The sequence below is a fragment of the Nomascus leucogenys genome, chromosome 22a (assembly GCF_006542625.1).
Source record: "Nomascus leucogenys isolate Asia chromosome 22a, Asia_NLE_v1, whole genome shotgun sequence".
NCBI classification, from domain to species: Eukaryota; Metazoa; Chordata; class Mammalia; order Primates; family Hylobatidae; genus Nomascus; species Nomascus leucogenys.
In genome coordinates, this window is record NC_044402.1 from 31,510,131 (window position 1) to 31,532,697 (window position 22,567).

Below are 22,567 nucleotides of genomic sequence, written 5' to 3' on the forward strand. Positions count from 1 at the left end.
CCAATGAGGAAGCCTGGCAGGATGGAGGGCGAGGCCTGGCAGCTGTAGTGCTTCTGGGCAGTAGAGGCGCGGGGTGCGGAGCTAGGGCGGCCGAGAGCCATGGCGGCGGTAGTGGCGGCGGCGGCAGTGCGAGCCCGGATCCTGCAGGCGAGTGAGGGTGGTGCCAAGGCACCGTGAAGCTAGGAATTGGATCCTTTCCGTCTGCTCCCTGAGCCATCCTCGGGCGGGACCACCTTCTTGGCCCAACCCCTTTTTGGCCAGACCTCCTACCCGACCTGTGCGGCCCTGTCTCATGCCCAGCCCTCACTTCATACCCTCCCTCGTCCCGGATCCAACCCTGGGCTGTTACCCTTGGCCCTCTACCCTTTTACTCCTAAGCCTCCTCTTTTCTGGCTCTCGCCCACTCTCCTTCTCCAGCTCTGCCCGCTCCCTGCTGTCACTCTCTTGCCCTCATCTCTCCATCCGCCCACCGTCTTTCCCTTTTACCTCTGCACCAGCCTTCTCTCTCTTCCCCAGAAACTACTCTTTTTGGTTACTCTGTCCCCTGCCGTTAGCGTCCACGTTGCCACTGCTCCCTTCCCCACCCTACTTCACTATCCGTGGTGATCTGAGGTAAGGGGGAGGGGGGAACGCGAGGGGCGAGGGTCAGTGTATGAACTTTGAATTTCCTTCTAGAAGCGGACTCTAGATTTTCACCAAAGGCAGCCATTTGCTAAGGTATTTTCCCTAAGTGTGGCTCTTTGTATTTTCCATAGACTGGCTGTCCCCTTTCTTGCCAAAACTTTGAGTTAAACTTTCTCTCAGCTAAGTTACAGTTTACATAGATAGGGCACATCTACATAGGGTAGATAAGGGCACACAGTTAACGCTACCAGTATGTTCCATGTACGTTCAAGTTACCAAACATCTTTAAAACAGGTGATAGAAAGTGGGAGCCAGGTAAGACAAGAAGTCTGTTCCTACCCCAAAATCAGCTCTTCTAGTGCCACACACCCTCATCTCTGCACTTGGGGGATTGAGTCCTCTCTGAAGCCAACCTAAGGAGAAATGGTAAAGCTACAGGAGTTGCATGCCTGAGGCCTGTAATCTCCAACTCTGTTTATAGTCTTTCCCCTGTTCATGGCCTACCAAGGATTTAGAGTATGAGGCAAGATTTACCACAGGCAAGAAACAATCTGCAGGAAACAACAGTGCCCTTCTTATTCATTACATCCAGTCTGAGAATTTCCTCTATATTGCTGAGCTTTTAGGTAATATTAGTATTCACCAGGTTTCCGTGAGTTCTAGTACAGAAACTTGGGCATTTTTAAGATTCTTGGCAGAGTCAGCAAAGATTCATGTTTAAATATGCTATTTAATGGGGACGGTAGAAAGGATGAGTTTGAAGCGTTTGGCAGATGGTCTGGCCTCACTCATATTTCTTGCTATGATGCTCGTTCCGTTCTAGTATCTTCTTTTAGTAGCGGGAAAACAAAGTTTCCACCCTATATTTTTCTTACCAACTTCTTGAAATCTTTTATTGAAATTGGCTTTTTTCCTTTGCCTCCTCTTCCCCTCTCATCACAATGAGTCATTGAGAACCTTAAGAAAGTATTTTATCCTTTTCCATCAAGGAGAAGAATCTCTCTTTCCATGTACTTTATTTCAGAAACAGACACTATGTATTTTCTGATTCATTTGGAGAAACTTCTGAAGTGACCTGGAAAAGAACAGATAGAGTAATCTTCAGCCAACTAGGAGTTGTAACGTGAATCTTTGATTAAAAGTTTGATAAAAAGTAGCCTATGGGCCAGGCTCTGTAGCTCCTGCCTGTAATCCCTGCACTTTGGGAGGCCAAGGTGGGTGGATCACCTGAGGTCAGGAGTTCAAGACCAGCCTGAACAACATGGTAAAACCCCTTCTCTACTAAAAATACAAGAATTAGCCAGATGTGGTGGTGGGCGACTGTAATGCCAGCTACTCAAGAAGTTGAGGCAGGAGAATCACTTGAACCCGGGAGGCGGAGGTTACAGTGAGCTGAGATCGTGCCGTTGCACTCCAGCCTGAGCGACAGAGCAAGACTCCGTCAAAAAAAAAAAAAAAACCTTGATTTTGGCAGCCATGAATATTAGAGAACTATCAAAAGGATTTATAAAGGAGAGAGTTCATGTTTTCAATTATTTTAAGTATTCAGCTTATTTTTCTCTGCCATGAAGAGTAGTCAAACTTAACCTAAAACCTCTCTCTGCTCCTTGTGATATTATCACTCCCATGCAGAGATAAAGGAATGTTCGAGACAGGGTCTCGCTCTGTCACCCAGGCTGGAGTGCAGTGGTGCAATCACAACTCACAGCAGCCTCGTCCTCCCATGCTGAAGTGATTCTTCCACCTCAGCCCTCCAAGTAGCTGCGACAACAGGTCGTGCCCCCATGCCAGCTAATTTTTGTATTGTTTGTAGAGACAGGGTTTCACCATGTTGCCCAGGCTGGTCTTGAACTCTTAAACTCAAGCTCTCCTCCCACCTCAGCCTCCCAAAGTGTTGGGACTACAGGCACGAACCGCTGCACCTGGGCAAGAAAATTACTCTTAAAGAGATGTAGTGACTTGCACTTTCGGTGATGTGGTTACCGAACTAGTAACTGATGGGGCTGAAAATTCAGAACTTAAATCTTGCCATCTCTTTCTATGTTAGGCACTGACATAGGCTTACAGTAAAATGCTCACTAAAAGCTCCTTTATTGTACTGCAATAAGTGATAAACAATAGGAGTATCTTGGATACTGTGGGGACCTAGGGAAAGAGCCAAGTGTTGCAGGACTAGCAGGCCATGAACCAGGAAAGGAAGGAGTTCCTGGTAAAGGATATAGCAAGTAGGAAATAAACATCTAGAGAGCAGCAGTTTGGGGTGACTGGCCACAGGAGAGTTTCTTCAGCAACAATGCTAATGGGCGTTTCTTAGGAAATGAAGAAAAGATAGAAGATCGAACCTGTCAAAAAACTATATGAATATGTTCTATTATACCAGATGTAGTGCTTTTTACATCCTCTTAACAGCAGGGAGGCTGTATACAAGTGAAAAAATAAAATTTAAGTGGCCTAGAATGCTCAAGTTGGCTGATCAGTGCATTGTCTGCCCTATAATGAGAGTACTGAAACAATATCAAATGATTGCTTGGCGAGTACTCATTCTTTCATTCTGCAAAATATTGCTTACTAACTATTTACTCTCTTCCAGGAAACGTGCTAGGGGCTAGGGACACAACAATCTAGTGACCTCAAAGGAGAGAAAGTTAATCATTAGACAAGCTATTATTTCATAGGATGAGATGAGAAATAAAGGAATTTGGGTGCTTCATGAGCTTCACAATCAGCTGCTTACCATAGACCTGAGGTTGAGACTTCCTAGAGAAAGTGATGATGGCTGAGTGAGGACCTAAAGGAGTAGGAATGAGCCAAGGAAATTAGATGAAACAGTGCCAGACAAGAGAGAGCAGCATGTGCAAGAGCAAAGAAAGCAGGACACACGTTAAATTGCGGGAGCACAGAGAACAGGGAGGAAAGTAGCCAGCTACATAACTAGAGAAGCAAAGATACTATGTAGCGTTTTCTAAGCAACATCAAGGGGATTAGTCTTTATTCCAAGGGCAGTGGAAAGCCAATGAAGAATTTTAAACAAGGGAGTAATCTGACCAGATTTATATTTCAGAAAGACCCTCTGATTATGGGATGGAAACTAGATTCAGAAAGTTTAAGAGTAAGCTGGGTGTGATGGCTCATGCCTGTAATCCCAACACTTTGGGTGGGCCAGGCAGGAGGATCGCTTGAGGCTAAGGGTTCAAAACCAGCCCTGGCAAGATAGGGAGGCCCCCATGTCTACAAAAAAAAATTTTTTTAATTAGCTGGGCATGGTGGCATGTGCCTGTACCCCCTAGGTACTTGGGAGACTGAGGCAAGAGGATCGCTTGAGCCTGGGAGTGTGGTCGTGTGCACCTGTGGTCCCAGGTACTTGGGAGGCTAAGGCAGGAGGATCACCTAAGCCCTGGAGATTGAGGCTGCAGTGAGCTGTGGTTGTGCCACTGCACTCCAGCCTGGGCGACAGAGTGAGACTCTGTCTCAACAAAAAAAGAAAGAGTTTAAGATTAGAGGCCAAGAGATGTGTTAGGAAGCTATTATGGAAGGTCAAGTGAGAGACAATGATGGTATAGACTGGGATAATGGCAGGATGGCTAGAGGTGAGTGATTTGTTTCAAACAATTCTAGGACAGATTGCAAGGAGTTTTTTGATTCCCTGCGGAGAGAGAGGGAGGAATTGAAATAGTATTTGGGTTTCTCCTTTGGCAACTTGGTAAAGAGTAGCCCTATTTACCGAGAAGTGGGCTATAGGAGGCATAGCAAATTGGTGAAAGGAAGATGCAGAGTTTAGCTTTTGCTTTTTTTTTTTTTTTTTTTTTTAAAGATAGGGTCTTGCTCTGTCACCCAGGCTGGAGTGCAGTGGCACAATCACAGCTCACTGTAGCCTCAATCTCCGAGGCTTAGGTGATCCTCCTGCCTTAGCCTCCCAAGTACCTGGGACCACAGGTGCACGTGACCATGCCCAACTAATTTTTAAAGTTATCCGTAGAGGTCAGATGTCGTGGCTCACCCCTGTCATCCCAGAACTTTGGGAGGCCAAGATGGGCAGATCATTTGAGGCCAGGAGTTCGAGACCAGCTTGGCCAACATGACAAAACCCCATCTCTACTAAAAATACAAAAAATTAGGCCAGGCGCAGTGGCTCACGCCTGTAATCCCAGCACTTTGGGAGGCAAAGATGGGTAAATCACCTGAGGTCAGGAGTTTGAGACTAGCCTGACCAACATGGAGAAGCCCCGTTTCTACTAAAAATACAAAAATTAGCCAGGCGTAGTGGTGCGTGCCTATAATCCCAGCTACTCAGGAAGCTGAGGCAGGAGAATGGCGTGAACCCAGGAGGTGGAGCTTGCAGTGAGCCGAGATTGCGCCATTGCACTCCAGCCTGGGCGACAGAGCAAGACTCCGTCTCAAAAAAAAAAAAAAAAAAAAATTAGCCAGTTGTGGTGGCACATGCCTGTAATCCCAGCTACTCAGGAGGCCGAGGCAGGAGAATCGCCTGAACCCGGGAGGTGGAGGTTGCAGTGAGCCAAGATTGCGCCATTGTACTCCATTGAGTGCAGGCAGGTCTCAAATTCCTGAACGCAAGTGATCTTCCCACCTGAGCCTCCCAAAGTGCTGGGATTACAGGCGTGAGCTACTGTGCCCAGCCATCTTTTTTTAACATGTGACTAAGTAACATCCAAATAGAGTTGTGGTAAAGATAATTAAGTGGGTATTACCTGAAGAGAAAAATTCTGGCCAAAGACTAATGAGTTGGGCATCATCAGGATCTAGACAGTTAAGCCATGAGAGTTGATAAAATCACCCAAGGACCATACAGAATGAGAAGAAAAGAAGGCCTAGGACCAAGCCTTGGGAAACTTAAAGAGTTAATGGCGGCCTGGCCCAGTGGCTCACCCCTGTAATCCCAGCACTTTGGGAGGCCAAGATGGTCAGATCACCTGAGGTCAGGAGTTCGAGACCAACCTGGCCAGCATAGTGAAACACTGTCTCTACTAAAAATACAAAAATGTGGCCAGGTGCAGTGACTCACACCTGTAATCCCAGCACTTTGGGAGGCCAAAGCAGGCAGATCGCTTGAGGTCAGGAGTTCGAGACCAGCCTGGCTAACATGTTGAAACCCCGTCTGTACTAAAAACACAAAAAATTAGCTGGGTGTGGTGGCACATGCCTGTAATCCTAGCTACTCAGAAGGCTGAGGCAGGAGAATCACTTGAACCCGGGAGGTGGAGGTTGCAGTGAGCCAAGATTGCACCACTGCACTCCAGCCTGGGTGACAGAGCGAGACTCTGTCTCAAAAAAATAAAATAATAAAAGCAAATTAGCTGGGTGTGGTGGTACGTGCCTGTGTTCTCAGCTATTTGGTAGGCTGAGGCAGGAAGATGGCTTGAGCCCAGGAGTTGGAGGCTGCAGTGAGATATGATCATGCCACTGCATTCCAGCCTAGGAGACAGGACGAGACCCTATCTCAAAAAAAAAAAAAAAAGTATATACCTCTTCATCCAGTCCACATATATTGATCGTGCACCACTGTCTCAGTCACTTTTCCTGCGTGGAGCTTGCTGGCTACCTTCTCCATTAGGTTAAGTTCAGTTTTGTAGGTTTCCTAGTAGGAAGTTGAGAAGTTCTCATCTGATGGTTTCTATGTGCTCTGAAGCAAGAAAAACAAAGTCAGCTCCTGAAAGTGCAAGAGGAATTAGTAGAGTTGGGAGTTTTAAGATAAAGTTGTGGAATAGCAAAGAGTGAAAACAAATAATAAGTGTTTATTTATTATTTATAGAAATGGGGTCTTGTTATGTTCCCCAAGCTGGTCTTGAACTGGGCTCAAGTGATCCTCCTGCCTCGGCTTCCTGAGTAGTTGGGACTACAGGCACAAATCACCATGCCGTTATTTACAATGACATAACTATAAGATTTAATGAGTACCAACTTTGTGCTAACTACTTTTCTATAACTGGACGGTCCTGATCAGCTATAATCTTTAACTGTGTGAAGTAGGTGAACAAGACAGATGCAGTGTCAACCCTCCTGAAACTGACAGTCTTTATGGGTAACAGATAAGTACCCAGTGCTATGGCTTGGATATGGTTGGTTTGTCTCCACCAAAACTCATGTTGAAATTTAATCTCAAATGTGGTAGTAGTGTTGGGACCTAGTGGGAGGTGTTTGGGTCATGGGGGTGGATCCCTCATGAATGGCTTTGTGCTGTAGTGAGTGAATTCTTGCTCTTTTGAGACTGGATTAGTTCCCATGGGGATGGATTAGTTCCTGTGTGAGTGGGCTATAAAGCCAGGATACCCCCCCCAGTTTTGCCTCTTCACACAGGTCTGCTTCCCTTTTGATCTTCTCTGTTACATTATGACACAGGACAGAAGCCCTCGCCAGAAGCTAGGGCCATTCCCTTGAACTTCCCAGCCTGCAGAATCATGAACTAAATGAACTACTTTTCCTTATAAATTGCCCAGTCTGAGGTATTTTGTTATAGCAACACAAAACGGAATAAGATACCAAACAATTACAACACAGAGAGAGAAGCCGGAAAGGGGAAGTATTGGCTGCTTTCAGAGGACAAAAAAGGGCCTCTTAACCTAGTTTGGGGTAGGAAGGAGACAGCAGTGGGCTTCTATTTTATTCAGCAGATATTTACTGAACACCTACTACCTAGCCAGTACTATGTTGGTATTGGGAACATAGCTATAAATAAGACATGGTGTGCTCTAGGAGAGTGTCAGTGGTTTGAAATGGCTTTGGTAGGGAATAGAAGAGCAAACAGATGAGGTATTTGGAAGGACTATCTGCTGGACCAAAGGACCACCACCTTTTCCTGGGCAGTGCTGCAGGCACCCTTCATGCAGCTCTATACTCTGTGGTTAACAGAGTCCCTTTTCCAGCAAGATAGAAGATTATTAGATTGCAGCTTTCCTTTATATCCCAGTCCTGAGTATTTTAGTTTGCTCATTTTGATTGGCTTAAGTATTTCTTAAATCAACTTTGATAACATATATATAGGCTGGGCGCAGTGGCTTATGCCTATAATCCTAGCACTCTGGGAGACTGAGGCGGGTGGATCACCTGAGGTCAGGAGTTCGAGACCAGCCAGGCCGACATGGTGAAAACGCATCTCTACTAAAAATACAAAAAAAAAAAAAAAAAAAAAATGAGCCAGGCATGGTGGCGGGTGTCTGTAATCTTAGCTACTCGGGAGGCTGAGGCAGGAGAATCGCTCGAACCCAGGAGGTGGAGGTTGCAGTGAGCCAAGGTCACGCCACTATACTCCAGCCTGGTCAACGAGAGCAAAATTCTGTCTCAAAAAACAAATAAATAAAAAGAAAATTATCTGCGCGTGGCGGCAGACACCTATAATCTGAGCTGCTTGGCAGGCTGAGGCAGGAGAATCGCTTGAAGGCGATTCTCGCTTGAAGGGAGGCAGAGGTTGCAGTGAGCCGAGATCATGCCACTGCACTCCAGCCTGGGCCACAGAGTGAGACTCCATCTCAAAAAATCAACTTTTGATAACATATATACAGACTTTTTTTTAGTGAGTTACAGTTTGAGAGTTATCTTGTTGAAACTGATCCTCCCTCCCCATTTACTGATTTTACCCCATCAAATGTTATCTATCCAACACATTTTTTCCATTAATGTACCTATGGCATTTCAATACAGCTTTATTAAAATAAAATTGACATAAAACAATCTGTACATATTTAAAATATGCAGTTTGATAAGTTTTAACATTTGTATACGCCTGTGAAAATAGCATCACAATCAACATAATGAACATATGTCCATCACCCCAAAAAGTTTCCCTCTTCATCCCCAGGTAACCACTGTTCTGCTTTCTGGTATTGCAGATTTGTTTGCATTCTCTAGTATTACATAAGTAGAATCATACAGTATGTACTCTTATTATCTCAATTCTGTCTCTTGCCATAATTATTATGACTATTTATATTGCATGTATCAGTAGGTCATTCCTTTTTTTGCTGGGTAGTATTCCAGTGTATGAATATATCACATTAGTTTCCTTATTCACCCATCCAATGGTGGACATTGGGTTGTTTCCAAGTTTTGGGCTACTACAAATAGAGTTCTTATGAACATTCATTTTTCAAGTACCTATATGGACATAATTTTAATTGCATTTGGTAATAAACTATTTGATTTATATTTACATTGATTATATACTCTATTACTTATATTTAAATTGATTTTTTTTTTTTTTTTTTGAGACAGGGTCTCCCTCTGTCTTCCTGGCTGGAGTGCAATGGCATACTCACGGCTCACTGCAGCCTCACCCTCCCGTGCTGAAGCAATCCTCCCACCTCAGCCTCCCTAGTAGCTGGGACCACAGGCATGTGCCACCACTGCCTGGCTAATTTTTGTATTTTTTGTAGACAAAGTTTTGCCATGTTGCCCAGGCTGGTCTCAAAACTCCTAGACTCAAGCGATACACCCGTCTCAGCTTCCCAAAGTGCTGAGATTACAGGTGTGAGTCACCATGCCCAGCACATTGATTTTATATGATCTTAAATTCAGTACCTATTGTGTTAGATACCATGCTAAGTATTTTCATATTGTTAAATTTATGGTACATTTGCCAGGCCCAAATTAGGAAAACACAATGACAAAAAGATTTTTTTTAATCAGTACTATCCTGGAAATATAGGACATGATTATTACGGTTTATTGTTTGTTCATAGTTTGCTGTGTCATAGATTCATATCTTTTCTCTTTAATGACTATATGGCCTTTGAGAGAAACATCAAGTCCTTTTCCATACCCCCACTGTAGCTTGTATAATATTAAGCATATACTAGCTATTTACTAAATTTTAAATAACTTTCTGCTCTCATTTATCAAAATAATCATTCTTTTGCTTCACAGGTTTCTTCCAAGATGAAATCCAATTCCGCCTGGTATTCAGCATCTTCCTTCTCTTCTTCAGTGGTGAGTTTATTTGGCATAGAGGTTGACTTCTGAGAAGGAATTCAGTATAGTTTTTGGGTATCTGTATCTTCTTTACATAATTGTCATCAGAGTGTATGTGAAATTTTCTAGTTTTTTCCTCCTTTTGGATTATTTCCCTCCTGAAATGGATTACCCTGTCAAAAGATACAAACATTTTCATGGCTTCTAGAGGTTCCGCTGACCCTGCCAGATAGTTGTCTTCTTCTTAACGACCTTTAGAGTGGTTTTTATAGATCATCTGTCTGTCAACCACTTCCAGCACCTAAAATCTAATAAATAAGGACTATTGCTCAAGTTCTTTCCACACAGAAGTATGCACACACTGTACCACAGTAGAACACCATTTTTTGGTTCATAGACTGCTTTAAAAATTTAGTGTCCCAGCACTTTGGGAGGCTGAGGCAGGTGGATCACGAGGTCAAGAGATTGAGACCATCCTGGCCAACATGGGGAAACTCCGTCTCTACTAAAAATACAAAACTTAGCTGGGCGTGGTGGCACGCACCTGTAGTCCCAGCTACTCCGCAGGCTGAGGCAGGAGAATCGCTTGAATTCGGGAGGCAGAGGTTGCAGTGAGCCAAGATCGCACCATTGCACTCCAGCCTGATGACAGAGCGAGACTCCATCTCAAAAAAAAAAAAAAAAAATTATTGAAAGAGCCGGGTGCGGTGGCTCATGTCTGTAATCCCAGCACTTTGGGAGGCTGAGGCAGGTAGATTGCCAGAGTTCAAAAGTTCGAGACCAGCCTGGGAGACATGGTGAAACCCCATCTCAACAAAAAATTAGCCAGGCGTGGCGGTGCGTACCTATGGTTCCAGCTTCCTGGGAGGGTGAGGCAGGGAGACTGCTTGAGCCTGGGAGGCGGAGGTTGCAGTAAACCAAGATTGTGCCACTGCACTCCAACCTGGGTGACAAAGTGAGACTCTATGTTAAAAAAAAATTTAGTTAAAGTGAGCTATATCTCAGAAAAAAATGCATAGAAACATTTTTAAAATCTTTTTTTTTTTTTTTTTTTTTTTTTTTTTGAGATGGAGTCTCACTTTGTTGCCTAGGCTGGAATGCAGTGGCATGATCTCAGCTCACTGCAAACTCCACCTCCCAGGTTCAAGCGATTCTCCTGCCTCAACCTCCTGAGTAGCTAGGATTACAGTTGCATGCCACCAAAACCAGTTAATTTTTGTATTTTTAGTAGAGACGAGGTTTCGCCATGTTGGACAGGCTGGTCTCGAACTCCTGACTTCAAGTGATCCACCTGCCTCAGCCTCCCAAAGTGCTGGGATTATAGGCATGAGCCATTTGCCCGGCCAAAAATCTTTTGATCATAAAGGTAATACATGCTCACAGTAATGTAACAGTCAGCTGGGCCAAAAAGTCATAATAGCTAATCTTTGTTAACACAGTTGTTGCTGCTTTTTTAGTATAAGCTTCATAATGTCATGTTTCCACTCATGAAGTTCCACTGTGTGAGCAGCAGGGAATTTCCCATTCTCAGAGAGATCACAGTATTGAGAGGCTCTGCCACATCTTTTTTTTTTTTTTTTTTGAGACGGAGTCTCACTCTGTCACCCAGGCTGGAGTGCAGTGGTGCCATCTCAGCTCACTGCAAGCTCCGCCTCCTGGGTTCACGCCATTCTCCTGCCTCAGCCTCCCAAGTAGCTGGGACTACAGGTGCCCGCCACCACGCCTGGCTAATTTTTTGTGTTTTTAGTAGAGACGGTGTTTCACCGTGTTAGCCAGGATGATCTCGATCTCCTGACCTCATGATCTGCCCACCTCGGCCTCCCAAAGTGCTGGGATTACAGGCGTGAACCACTGCGCTGGGCCCATATCTTACTATATACTATAGGCTGGGCATGATGACTCACACCTGTAATCCCAGCGCTTTGAGAGCCTGATGCGGGTGAATCACTTGAGCCCAGGAGTCTGAGACCAGCCAGGCAACATGGCCAAACCCTGTCTCTATCAAAAGTACAAAAAAATTAGGTGGGCATGGTAGCATGTGCCTGTAGTCCCAGCTGCTCAGGAGGCTGAGGTGGGAGAATCACCTAAGTCCTGGGGGTTGAGGCTGCAGTGAGTCATGATCACGCTGCTACACTCCAGCCTGGGCGACAGAGTGAGACCATGTCTCAAAAAAATAAAAAATAAAAAATAAGGGCCAGGTGCTGAGGCTCACGCGTGTAATCCTAGCACTTTGGGAGGCCAAAGTGGGTGGATCACCTGAGGTCAGGAGTTCGAGATCAGTCTGGCTAACATGGTGAAACCCCGTCTTTACTAAAAATACAAAAATTAGCTGGGTGTTGTGGCAGGTGCCTGTAATCTCAGCTACTCGAGAGGCTGAGGCAAGAGAATTGCTCGAACCCGGGAATCGGAGGTTGCAGTGAGCCGAGATCACACCACTGTGCTCCAGACTGGGGGACAAGAGCAAAACTCTGTCTCAAAAAAAAATAAACACACATACACACAATAGATAAGGATATTATGTGTCTCTTTCCTAGTGGTAACATTTCTAAAGACCAGAAGATTCCATTATCAACTTGTTTTCTTTCCTTTTGGTGCAAGGGAAAGGGAAAAGCAAAGCAATTAGCTAATACAAAGTTTCATGTTTTTTTGTTTGTTTGTTTGTTTCAGCCAACTGTAAAGCTCTTCATTGATGGGAAATTCGTTGAATCCAAAAGTGACAAATGGATCGATATCCACAACCCAGTAAGCGAAGCTGCTTTGGGACTTCAACTTATGAGCCTAGAATTCTAGGGACATGATGGGCAAGAAGGGACCTGGGTGTCTGTTGTAAAGCACATAGTGCCGCTTCTGTGACTGGATGTACAGTGGAGAAGGTGAGTCAGGGGCAAAGGATCATGTGCTTATTTTTCTCATCAGGCCACCAATGAGGTCATTGGTCGGGTCCCTCAGGCCACAAAGGCAGAAATGGATGCAGCCATTGCTTCCTGCAAACGTGCTTTTCCTGCATGGGCAGACACTTCAGTATTAAGCCGCCAGCAGGTCTTGCTCCGCTATCAACAACTTATTAAAGAAAACTTGGTATGAAATCTGAATGGTATGCTTTTCCAAACTGTCACCTAGGGCATGTTTGTCACTCTCACAAAGACCTTTTCAGCCACCCTCCCTTACTCTGCAGTATGCAGAGACGTTGATCATGGCTCTCTCCCTTGTACTGCATCTCCTCCAGTCTTATTCTTCCTTGGCTACCTGAGAATTTAAAAGAGGAACATTCTTGCATTAATTTCTATTTGTGTGTTTTCTCTCTAGAAAGAAATTGCCAAATTAATCACATTGGAACAAGGGAAGACCCTAGCTGATGCTGAAGGAGACGTATTTCGAGGCCTTCGTAAGCTGGGAGCCCCTTATGGGACTTTTGGGAAGGAGCAAAGGAAGATGGGAGGCAAAGATCGCAGAATGGGAGGTTGCTTCTTCCTTTATATAGATTTTGCCATCCCATGATATCTTTTTTAATACTTGTGAAAAATGGCAGTATTCAGTATCCCTAAGATTGATTTACTTTACTCTTTACTCAAATGATCTTCCAGTGGGTATATACATATCGCTGTATTTTTCCCATTCAGAGAATCTCACTTTGCACAAACCCTTAACTTGGAAGGGCAAGTCAGTGTACCCTGCGCCCCTTCATTGGCCTGAGCCACTTCCTGTCCTCAGGGCTGAAGAGAACAGGACAAAGCTAACTAGTACACAGTGTGGAGAGCTGATGGCCTGACTTCTGTATTCCAGAGGTGGTTGAGCATGCCTGTAGTGTGACATCCCTCATGATGGGAGAGACCATGCCATCCATCACCAAAGACATGGACCTTTATTCCTACCGTCTGCCTCTGGGAGTGTGTGCAGGCATTGCTCCATTCAATTTTCCCGCCATGATCCCCCTTTGGATGTTTCCCATGGCCATGGTTTGTGGAAATACCTTCCTAATGAAACCATCTGAGCGAGTCCCTGGAGCAACTATGCTTCTTGCTAAGTTGCTCCAGGATTCTGGTGCCCCTGATGGAACATTAAACATCATCCATGGACAACATGAAGGTAACTGCCCTTCTGCATATAGCTACTTAATCTGGCTACCAAAAAATTAAGGTGTTGAGTGATGATTGGATGTTTTAGGATAAGCAACCTATTTGTAAGGAGGAAAGGATTTACTCATTTTAACCTCCATGTTTGTTAATGATTTTGCCATCTTTGTGCACCAGGGTAACTGATTCGGGAATAGCAGTGCTTGTTGCCCTACAGTATATATTGGGACACTAGAAATCTGGATTAGGGCTAGACACAGATAAGATTAAAAAGAAACTTTTTTCTTCAGTGTGAAGAGAATACATGAGGATATTTAATTCAGAGAATTTGCAGATCTCAGAGATACTGAAGGCCTTCTAATTCATGTAATAATAGCTAATACTTAATAGTGCTTCTGTGTTTCAGGCACCATTCCTAGTGCTTTTTATCTATTAATCTTTATAATCACCATTTGAGGTAGGTATTATTTTTCCATTTTGCAGAAGAGAAAAATGAGACATAGTGAAATTAATTAGCCCAAAGTCACAGTGCTAGAAACCATCAAAGCCAGGATGTGTATACCCATCCAGGAAGGCTGACTCTGATTTTTGCTTTTAAAAACTACGCTATATTACCTCTCACATGAGAACACAATAGTGTCTGAGTGTCCCAGTACATAGTCACCATTGAGGAAATATTGTTATTCTTTTTTTTGAGATGGAGTCTCCCTCTGTCGCCCAGGCTGGAGTGCAGTGGTGCGATCTCGGCTCACTCTACCCTCCACCTCCCAGGTTCAAGCAATTTTCCTGCCTCAGCCTCCTGAATAGCTGGGATTACAGGCATGCGCCACCGTGCCCCATTAATTTTGTTATTTTTAGTACAGACGGGGTTTCATCATATTGGCCAGGCTGGTCTCAAACTCCTGACCTCAAGTGATCCACCTGCCTCAGCCTCCCAAAGTGCTGGGATTACAGGCGTGAGCCACTGCACGCTGCCTATTGTTATTCTTAAAGGACAAAAAAGAAGGGTTCAGTATTCAAAGGCTGTTATTTTGGAGGAAACTAGGAGTTGCAGCTTTCAAAGTTAGATTAAGGCCGGGTGCAGTGGCACACATCTGTGATCCCAGCACTTTGGGAGGCGAAGGCAGGCAGATCACTTGAGCCCAGGAGTTCAAGACTAGCCTGGGCCATGTGGCGAAACCCCTGTCTCTACAAAAAAAAATACAAAAATTAGCCAGGAATGGTGGCATGTGCGGGTAGTCCCATGAGGTGGGAAGACAGCTTGAGCCTGGCAGACAGAGGTTGTAGTGAGCCAAGATTGCACCACTGTACTCCAGCCTAGGTGAAACAATGAGACCCTGTCTCAAAACAAAACAAAAGTTAGATTAGAAGTGGAAATTCTGGAATAGCAAATGAGAAAAATCATGAAAGAGGCTAAATAGAATTTATTTTTATATTTTTTATTTTTTTTGAGATGGAGTTTTGTTCTTGTTGCCCAGGCTGGAGTGCAATGGCACGATCTCGGCTCACTGCAGCCTCCGCCTCCTGGGTTCAAGCAATTCTCCTGCCTCAGGCTCCCAAATAGCTGGGATTACAGGTGCCCACCACCACGTCTGGCTAATTTCTTTGTATTTTTAGTAGAGATGGGGTTTCACCATATTGGCTAGGATGGTCTCGAACTCCTGACCTCAGGTGATCCACTTGCCTCGGCCTCCCAAAGTGCTGGAATTACAGGCATGCGCCACTGTGTCCAGCCGGCTAAATAGAATTTAAAAGAAACAAGGAGAGAACTTCACAATGAGAATCCAGTATAGAAAAACAAACACAGGCCTGGCGCAGTGGCTCACACCTGTAATCCCAGCATTTTGGGAGGCCGAGGTGAGTGGATCATGAGGTCAGGAGTTCAAGACCAGCCTGGCCAAGATTGTGAAACCCTGTGTTTACTAAAAATACAAAAATTAGCCAGGCATGGTGGCGGATGCCTATAATCCCAGCTGCTTGGGAGGCTGAGGCAGAGAATTGCTTGAACCCGGGAGACGGAGGTTGCAGTGAGCTGAAATTGTGCCACTGCACTCCAGCCTGGGCAACAGAGCAAGACTCCATCTCAAAAAAAAAAAAAGAAAAAGAAAAAGAAAAACACAGGAAAACTTCAAATCCATAGCAGCAGGGAAAGGGGAAATTTGCCATGTTGAGAATCTGTTTGCTCCTTTGTGAGTGATCATTTATTTTCTTCTTTAAGCTGTAAATTTTATTTGCGATCATCCGGACATCAAAGCAATCAGCTTTGTGGGATCCAACAAGGCAGGAGAGTATATCTTCGAGAGAGGATCAAGACATGGCAAGAGGGTTCAAGCCAATATGGTGACTTCTTATTCCTTTTTTCTCCAATCTTTGTTCTATATATGAAAATTACCTAGGAACAGACCTTCAGCAGAGAGGCCACTCATCCCACTCTAATGTCAGTGCTTCTTTCTTTTTTTTGAGACGGAGTCTCTCTGTCACCAGGCTGAGGTGCAGTGGCATGATCTCGGCTCACTGCAACCTCTGCCTCCCAGGTTCAAGCGATTCTCCTGCCTCAGCCTCCCGAGTAGCTGGGACTACAAGCACACATCACCGCACCTGGCTAATTTTTCTATTTTTTTTCAGTAGAGACGGGGTTTCACTATGTTGGCCAGGATGGTTTCAATCTCCTGACCTCGTGATCTGCCCGCCTTGGCCTCCCAAAGTGCTGGGATTACAGGTGTAAGCCTTACCATGTCCTCCTGAATGTCTTCTCTTTAATCATGAACCTTTCAAGGAGTTTCATTCTAAGTTACGTTAATCACTTTGTTTTTTTTTTTTTTTGAGACAGAGTCTTACTCTGTCACCCAGGCTAGAGTGCAGTGGTGGCATCTCACCTCACTGCAACCTCCACCTCCCGGGTTCTAACAATTCTCATGCCTCAGCCTCCTGAGTAGCTGGGATTACAGGTGCCTACCACCACACCTGGCTAATTTTTGTACTTTAAGTAGAGACAGGGTTTCACCATGTTGGCCAAGCTGGTCTCAAACTCCTGACCTCAAGTGATCCGCCCACCTCGGCCTCCCAAAGTGCTGGGATTATAGGCATAAGCCACCATGCCTGGCCTCTTTCTTGAAATTCTATATCAAGATATCTACTTTCTGTTTTGCCTTTCAGCTGGTTACTGGCATTATTGCTGTAAGGCTGTAAGTTCTTTTTTTTTTTTTTTCTTTTTTTAACATTGCTCTTCATAGAACTGAAAAACCCAGCAGACAAATTTCCGTGGTTTTTTTTTTTTTGTTTTGTTTTTTTGTTTTTTTTTTTTGAGACAGGGGTCTCACTTTGTCACCCAGTCTGGAGTACAATGGTGTGATCTTGGCTCACTGCAACCTCCACCTCCCAGAATCAAGTGGTCCCCCTACGTCAGCTTCCCAAGTAGCTGGGACCACAGGCTTGTGCCATCATGCCTGGCTAATTTTTTGTATTTTTTGTAGAGATGGCATTTCACCATGTTGCCTAGGCTGGTCTTGAACTCCTGACCTCAAGTGATCCTTCCTACCTCAGCCTTCCAAAGTGCTGGGATTACAGACATTAGCCACCACACCTAGTCCACTGCTTAATTTCTTAGCTTAATTGTATTTGGCCAAGGAAGACTCAAGTACTTTCTGTATTTTTTTAGGGAGCCAAGAACCATGGGGTAGTCATGCCAGATGCCAATAAGGAAAATACCCTGAACCAGCTGGTTGGGGCAGCATTTGGAGCTGCTGGTCAGCGCTGCATGGCTCTTTCAACAGCAGTCCTTGTGGGAGAAGCCAAGAAGTGGCTGCCAGAGCTGGTGGAGCGTGCCAAAAACCTGAGAGTCAATGCAGGTAATCAATCACCTGCCTTGCCCCCTTAGATTTTGCATCTGTGGCACTAAGCTCTTGGGTTCTATCATTGGCCTTGGCCAGTGGGAACAATCAGGTCTATTCTTGCCATTTCCTCTCTTTATACTGTACTTATCATTTGGATTCATCTCGTTAGCAGTCTTTTTTTTTTTTAAGGCAGAGGCTCTCTGTCACCCAAGCTGGAGTGCAGTGGCACCATCCTAGCCCAAGTGATCCTCCTGCCTCAGCCTCCTGAGCAGCTTGGACCACAGGTGTGCGCCACCACCTGGCTAATTTTTTTATTTTTTGTAAAGATGAAGTCTCACTTTCTTGCCCAGGCTGGTCTGGAACTCCTGGGCTCAAGCAGTCCTCCTGCCTTGGCCTCCTAAAGCGTTGGGATTACAGGCATGAGCCCTGGCAGCAGTCATAATTTATGTTAATGAGGACCTTAAATTCTTCTGTGTTGTTTTACAGGAGATCAGCCTGGAGCTGATCTTGGCCCTCTGATCACTCCCCAGGCCAAAGAGCGAGTCTGTAATCTGATTGATAGTGGAACAAAGGAGGGAGCTTCCATCCTTCTTGATGGACGAAAAATTAAAGTGAAAGGCTATGAAAATGGCAACTTTGTTGGACCAACCATCATCTCGAATGTCAAGGTGAACAACTTTTACTTCACAAGTATGGGAGCTGAAGGCACATTAAAGGCTATAGAATCTCATCCCTCTAATTTATTAATGAAAATACTTAATGACTAAGACCTCATCTCTTGCCAAGATTGATCGATTATTTTATCTGGAGTCTGAATGAGCCTCCCCTTCTAACTCCCAACCAAATTCCACTATACCAGCAGTCTGCATACTTTCCATAAAGGGATAGATATTTTCAGCTTTGCAGGGATATAGTGTCTGTTGCAACTAAACTCTGACATTGTAGTGTGAGATCAGCCATAAACACTGTGTGGCTGTGTTCCAAAAAAATGTTATTTATGGACACTGATTTGAATTTCATATCATTTTATATATGATTAAATATTTTTTTCAACCATTTAAAAATACAGAAACCATTTTTAACTTGGGGGCTGTACAAAAACAGGCAGGAAGCCACATTTGGCCCACAGGCTATAGTTTGCCAAACGCTATCTTATCTTATACTGGTTTGTTAATGTTTTCTCTCCCCTCTCCCTCTTGCTGCCTAGTTTATGGCTACTGCAGTGTCTCAGTCAATATATCAACCACCCAATATTTATTGAAAGTGACAAAAATAATTGACTTGTCAATTTTTATTTATCAAAACTTTGAAAGTCTCTCAGCTAACATGACTTAAAAATTGAGGTTATGAGGCGTTTTTTGAAATTCATATATCCTTACTATAATAGTGAATCATCAAGTATTGAATGTAAGTGCAGTAGAAATTATGAAATCTCTTGCCACAGAACCATACAGAAAAATCCGTTTATCAGCAACAAACATTAATTGCGTGGTGAAGGATGTTTTTGAGTGTCTGTGACCTGATATCAAAATATAAACATACAGGCTTATTTGGGAGGCAAAGGAGTGAATAAGAATGGATTACTTATGTTACAGAAAACAGCATGGGGTTTCTATAAAGAGAAAAATTATCCTGGTATATTTACCTATAGATTGGATTTCTAAAAAATCAATTTTCATGTAACTTTTTGATAACAATTAGATGAAACAAGTTGTTCAGGTATTAAAAAGGAAGCTGATGATGGGTCATGAACTAAAGATACAGTCCCTTAAAGGAAGTGTGGTTATTGTTGATAGGAATTCCAAGTTGTTTATATGATTGGCAACTTGGAAGATGGCATACACTTGAGAGGACTTTTTTTTAAAATAGGTGACTTGAAATGAAAAGAGATTAGTAATATGAAAGTTGTCCATGTAAATGACGTGTAGTAAGTGAAAGTACCAAATAAGTATAAAATACTCAGAATCCAAAAACCTGACTTCTTTTCTGGATGCATCACTCCTGGCAGCCAAATATGACCTGTTACAAAGAGGAGATTTTTGGTCCAGTTCTTGTGGTTCTGGAGACAGAAACATTGGATGAAGCCATCCAGATTGTAAATAACAACCCATATGGAAATGGAACTGCCATCTTCACCACCAATGGAGCCACTGCTCGGAAATATGCCCACTTGGTGGATGTTGGACAGGTTTGTGAACAGAATTTTTAAGAGATTCTTATATCCATTTACTATTTCCTAAGAGGAAACAGTAAATAATGGTGAGTCATTGGTTTAAGATTGCCCCCATGACCTCCCACATTGCCCCATTTCTTCCTCAGGAATGAAAGTTCATGGGGTAGAGGATAGGGTGGAAAGTGGGTATCTAAAACTGGTCTCTGATGCCTTTGTGCTTCTAAATGAGAGTTCCTTTGTCCTTAGGATATGACGCAGATTTGTTCTGTTTTAGGTGGGAGTGAATGTCCCCATTCCAGTCCCTTTGCCAATGTTCTCATTCACCGGCTCTCGATCCTCCTTCAGGGGAGACACCAATTTCTATGGCAAACAGGTAACTTTTGAGTTAAAATTTTTGTCTTTTCCTTTAAGAAATTTTCTTAAAGATATTCAGGAGCAAGGATTCTGCAAGGAAGGGCCTGCCAGCAGCATCTGTGAGGTCATAATCAGTGCTTCTCAGAAGGTTCCCTAAAAAAGATTTAAAAGTTAACAAAATTTTGCCAAAGCTGCTTCTTCCTGAATAATTCAAAGCAACAAAGTTTTGAGAAAAGAGCATGGGGAAGTCCAAGCCTTTGTATATGCCATTTCCAGAGCGTGTGACCCTCTTCCCCATCTCTCTCCTTTCATCTGGCTAACTCCTAATCATCTGTCATGTCTCACTTTAAAAAATGAGCTCCTCCAGAAAACCTCCTCCAACTGCCACCACCCCTCCCTCAGTGCTGGGTGGTATGACCCCAGTGTGTTCCCATTGCACATATTTTTTCTGTAATAGTTATTCATTTACAAAAAATGTTATTGAGCACCTTCTTTGTAGCAGACATTATTATTACTATTATTATTATTTTTTTTTTTTTGAGACACAGTCTCGCTCTGTTGCCCAGGCTGGAGTGCTGTGGCATGGTCTCAGCTCACTGCAACCTCTGCCTCCTGGGTTCAAGCAATTCTCCTGCCTCAGCCTCCCGAATAGCTGGGACTACAGGCGCCTGCCACTATGCCCGGGTAATTTTTTGTTTTTTTAGTAGAGACAGGGTTTCACCATGTTGGCCAGGCTGGTCTCAAACTCCTGACCTCGTGATCTGCCCACCTCAGCCTCCCAAAGCACTGGGATTACAGGTGTGAGTCACTGTGCCCGGTCTGTAGCAGACATTATTTTAGGCACTATGAATACAGCACTGAACAAGAAAAGTAAAGCAGATCTGGAACCAAATTGCCTATGCTCAAATCCCAGCTAAGCCAGTTATTAGCTATCTGACTTTGGGGGATACCATTAATTTTTTTTTTTTTTTTTTTTTTTTGAGACACAGTCTCACTCTGTTGCCCAGGCTGGAGTGCGGTGGCACAATCTCGGCTCACTGCAACCTCTGCCTCCCAGGTTCAAGCAATTCTCCTGCCTCAGCCTCCCAGGTAGCTGGGATTACAGGTGCCCACCACCACACTCGGCTAATTTTTGTATTTTTAGTGGAGATAGGGTTTCACCATTTCGGCCAGGCTGGTCTTGAATTCCTGACCTCAGGTGATCCGCCCACCTCAGCCTCCTAAAGTGCTGGGATTACAGGCGTGAGCCACCGCACCCAACCGGGATACCTTCTTTATGCCTTAAATTTATTCATGTATAAAAAGAGTAACAATAGCACCTATGTATTTCATAACATTGTAAGGATTGAATTATCACTATTGGCCAGGTGCAGTGGCTTACGCCTGTAATCCTAGCACCTTGGGAGGCTGAGGCGGGCGGATCACCTGAGGTCAGGAGTTTTGAGACCAGCCTGGACAACATGGCAAAACCCCCTCTACTAAAAATAAAACAATTAGCCAGGCGTGGTGGCGGGTGCCTGTAATCCTAGCTACTTGGGAGGCTGAGGCAGGAGAATCCTTTGAATCCGGGAGGCAGGAGTTGCAGTGAGCCGAGATTGCACCACGGGACTCCAGCCTGGGCAACAGAGCAAGACTCCATCTCAAAAAAACAAAAAGAAGAAGAATTATTACTATTGCCACATCGGCCAACGGGTGCATATGTCCTAAGGCAGGAAGAAGCATGGCACATTCGGACAGCAGAAGTGGGCTGGGGCACAGTGAGCAAATGCGAAGAAAAGGAAGAAATGAGGTTAGAGAGGCAGGCAGGGGTTGAGTCATGTAGGGCTCTTTAAGCCATTTAAAGAAGCCCTCATCACACTGTAGTTGTTATTTACTTATCTGCAGTACCTGGCACAGAGCAGGCTGCCCAAACATTTGTTGAACAAATAGGCTAGGGGAAGTTCTTTTTTTTTTTTTTTTTTTTGAGACAGAGTCTTGCTCTGTCGCCCAGGCTGGAGTGCAGTGGCGTAATCTCAGCTCACTGCAAGCTCCGCCTCCCAGGTTCACGCCATTCTCCTGCCTCAGCCTCCTGAGTAGCTGGGACTACAGGCGCCCACCACCACGCCCGGCTAATTTTTTTGTATTTTTAGTAGAGACGGGGTTTCACTGTGTTAGCCAGGATGGTCTCGATCTCCTGACCTCGTGATCCGCCCGCCTCGGCCTCCCAAAGTGCTGGGATTACAGGTGTGAGCCACTGCACCCGGCCTAGGGGAAGTTCTTTCTAGTCATAGGACTAGAGCCATTTTGAATCCTTCATTAATAAATTACATGTTTTGCTATACGAGTCTCCCCTTTTATAGGTTAATTTTTTTTTCTGTGCCAGCTGTGTGCTGCCAGAGGGCGGGGGATGTGGGGCTTTTTTATTTTATTTATTTATGTTTGGGTTATTAAAAAATTAACAATGGGATTGCATAGCATTATGACAGTGTGGCCAAATGGTTAAGAAGTCAACACTTTGGTATTTGGAGGTTGATTATCTAGTTTGTATATTAGTCACAGCTTTTGGTTTTTTGTTTTGGATTTTTTTTTGATGGAGTCTTGCTCTGTCACCC

At 44.3% G+C, this 22,567-nt stretch overlaps 2 protein-coding genes across 5 annotated transcripts in view; one reads left to right on the top strand and one right to left on the bottom strand.

The window, feature by feature from the left end:
* The window catches only part of ALDH6A1 (aldehyde dehydrogenase 6 family member A1), a 27,508-nt gene continuing 4,941 nt past the window's right edge, over positions 1-22,567 (top strand). Inside the window, exons 1-11 of one of the 3 annotated variants that reach the window (XM_003260743.4) lie at positions 1-147; positions 9,499-9,561; positions 12,211-12,285; positions 12,460-12,621; positions 12,850-12,928; positions 13,327-13,629; positions 15,835-15,956; positions 17,275-17,464; positions 17,936-18,117; positions 19,458-19,637; positions 19,897-19,995. In XM_003260743.4, coding sequence (XP_003260791.1) covers positions 100-147; positions 9,499-9,561; positions 12,211-12,285; positions 12,460-12,621; positions 12,850-12,928; positions 13,327-13,629; positions 15,835-15,956; positions 17,275-17,464; positions 17,936-18,117; positions 19,458-19,637; positions 19,897-19,995 — 1,503 coding nt within the window. In that variant the 5' untranslated portion in view covers positions 1-99. Of the gene's footprint in view, positions 148-9,498; positions 9,562-12,210; positions 12,286-12,459; positions 12,622-12,849; positions 12,929-13,326; positions 13,630-15,834; positions 15,957-17,274; positions 17,465-17,935; positions 18,118-19,457; positions 19,638-19,896; positions 20,507-22,567 lie in introns of those variants that run through there. The other 2 variants (XM_030803802.1, XM_030803803.1) reach the window with 2 other exon arrangements.
* Positions 18,726-22,567, bottom strand: part of BBOF1 (basal body orientation factor 1) — a 51,393-nt gene continuing 47,551 nt past the window's right edge. For both annotated transcript variants that reach the window (XM_030803800.1, XM_012498065.2), the window contains one exon: positions 18,726-20,129. In XM_030803800.1, the coding sequence (XP_030659660.1) occupies positions 20,108-20,129 (22 nt within the window). In that variant the 3' untranslated portion in view covers positions 18,726-20,107. The remainder of the gene's footprint in view (positions 20,130-22,567) is intronic.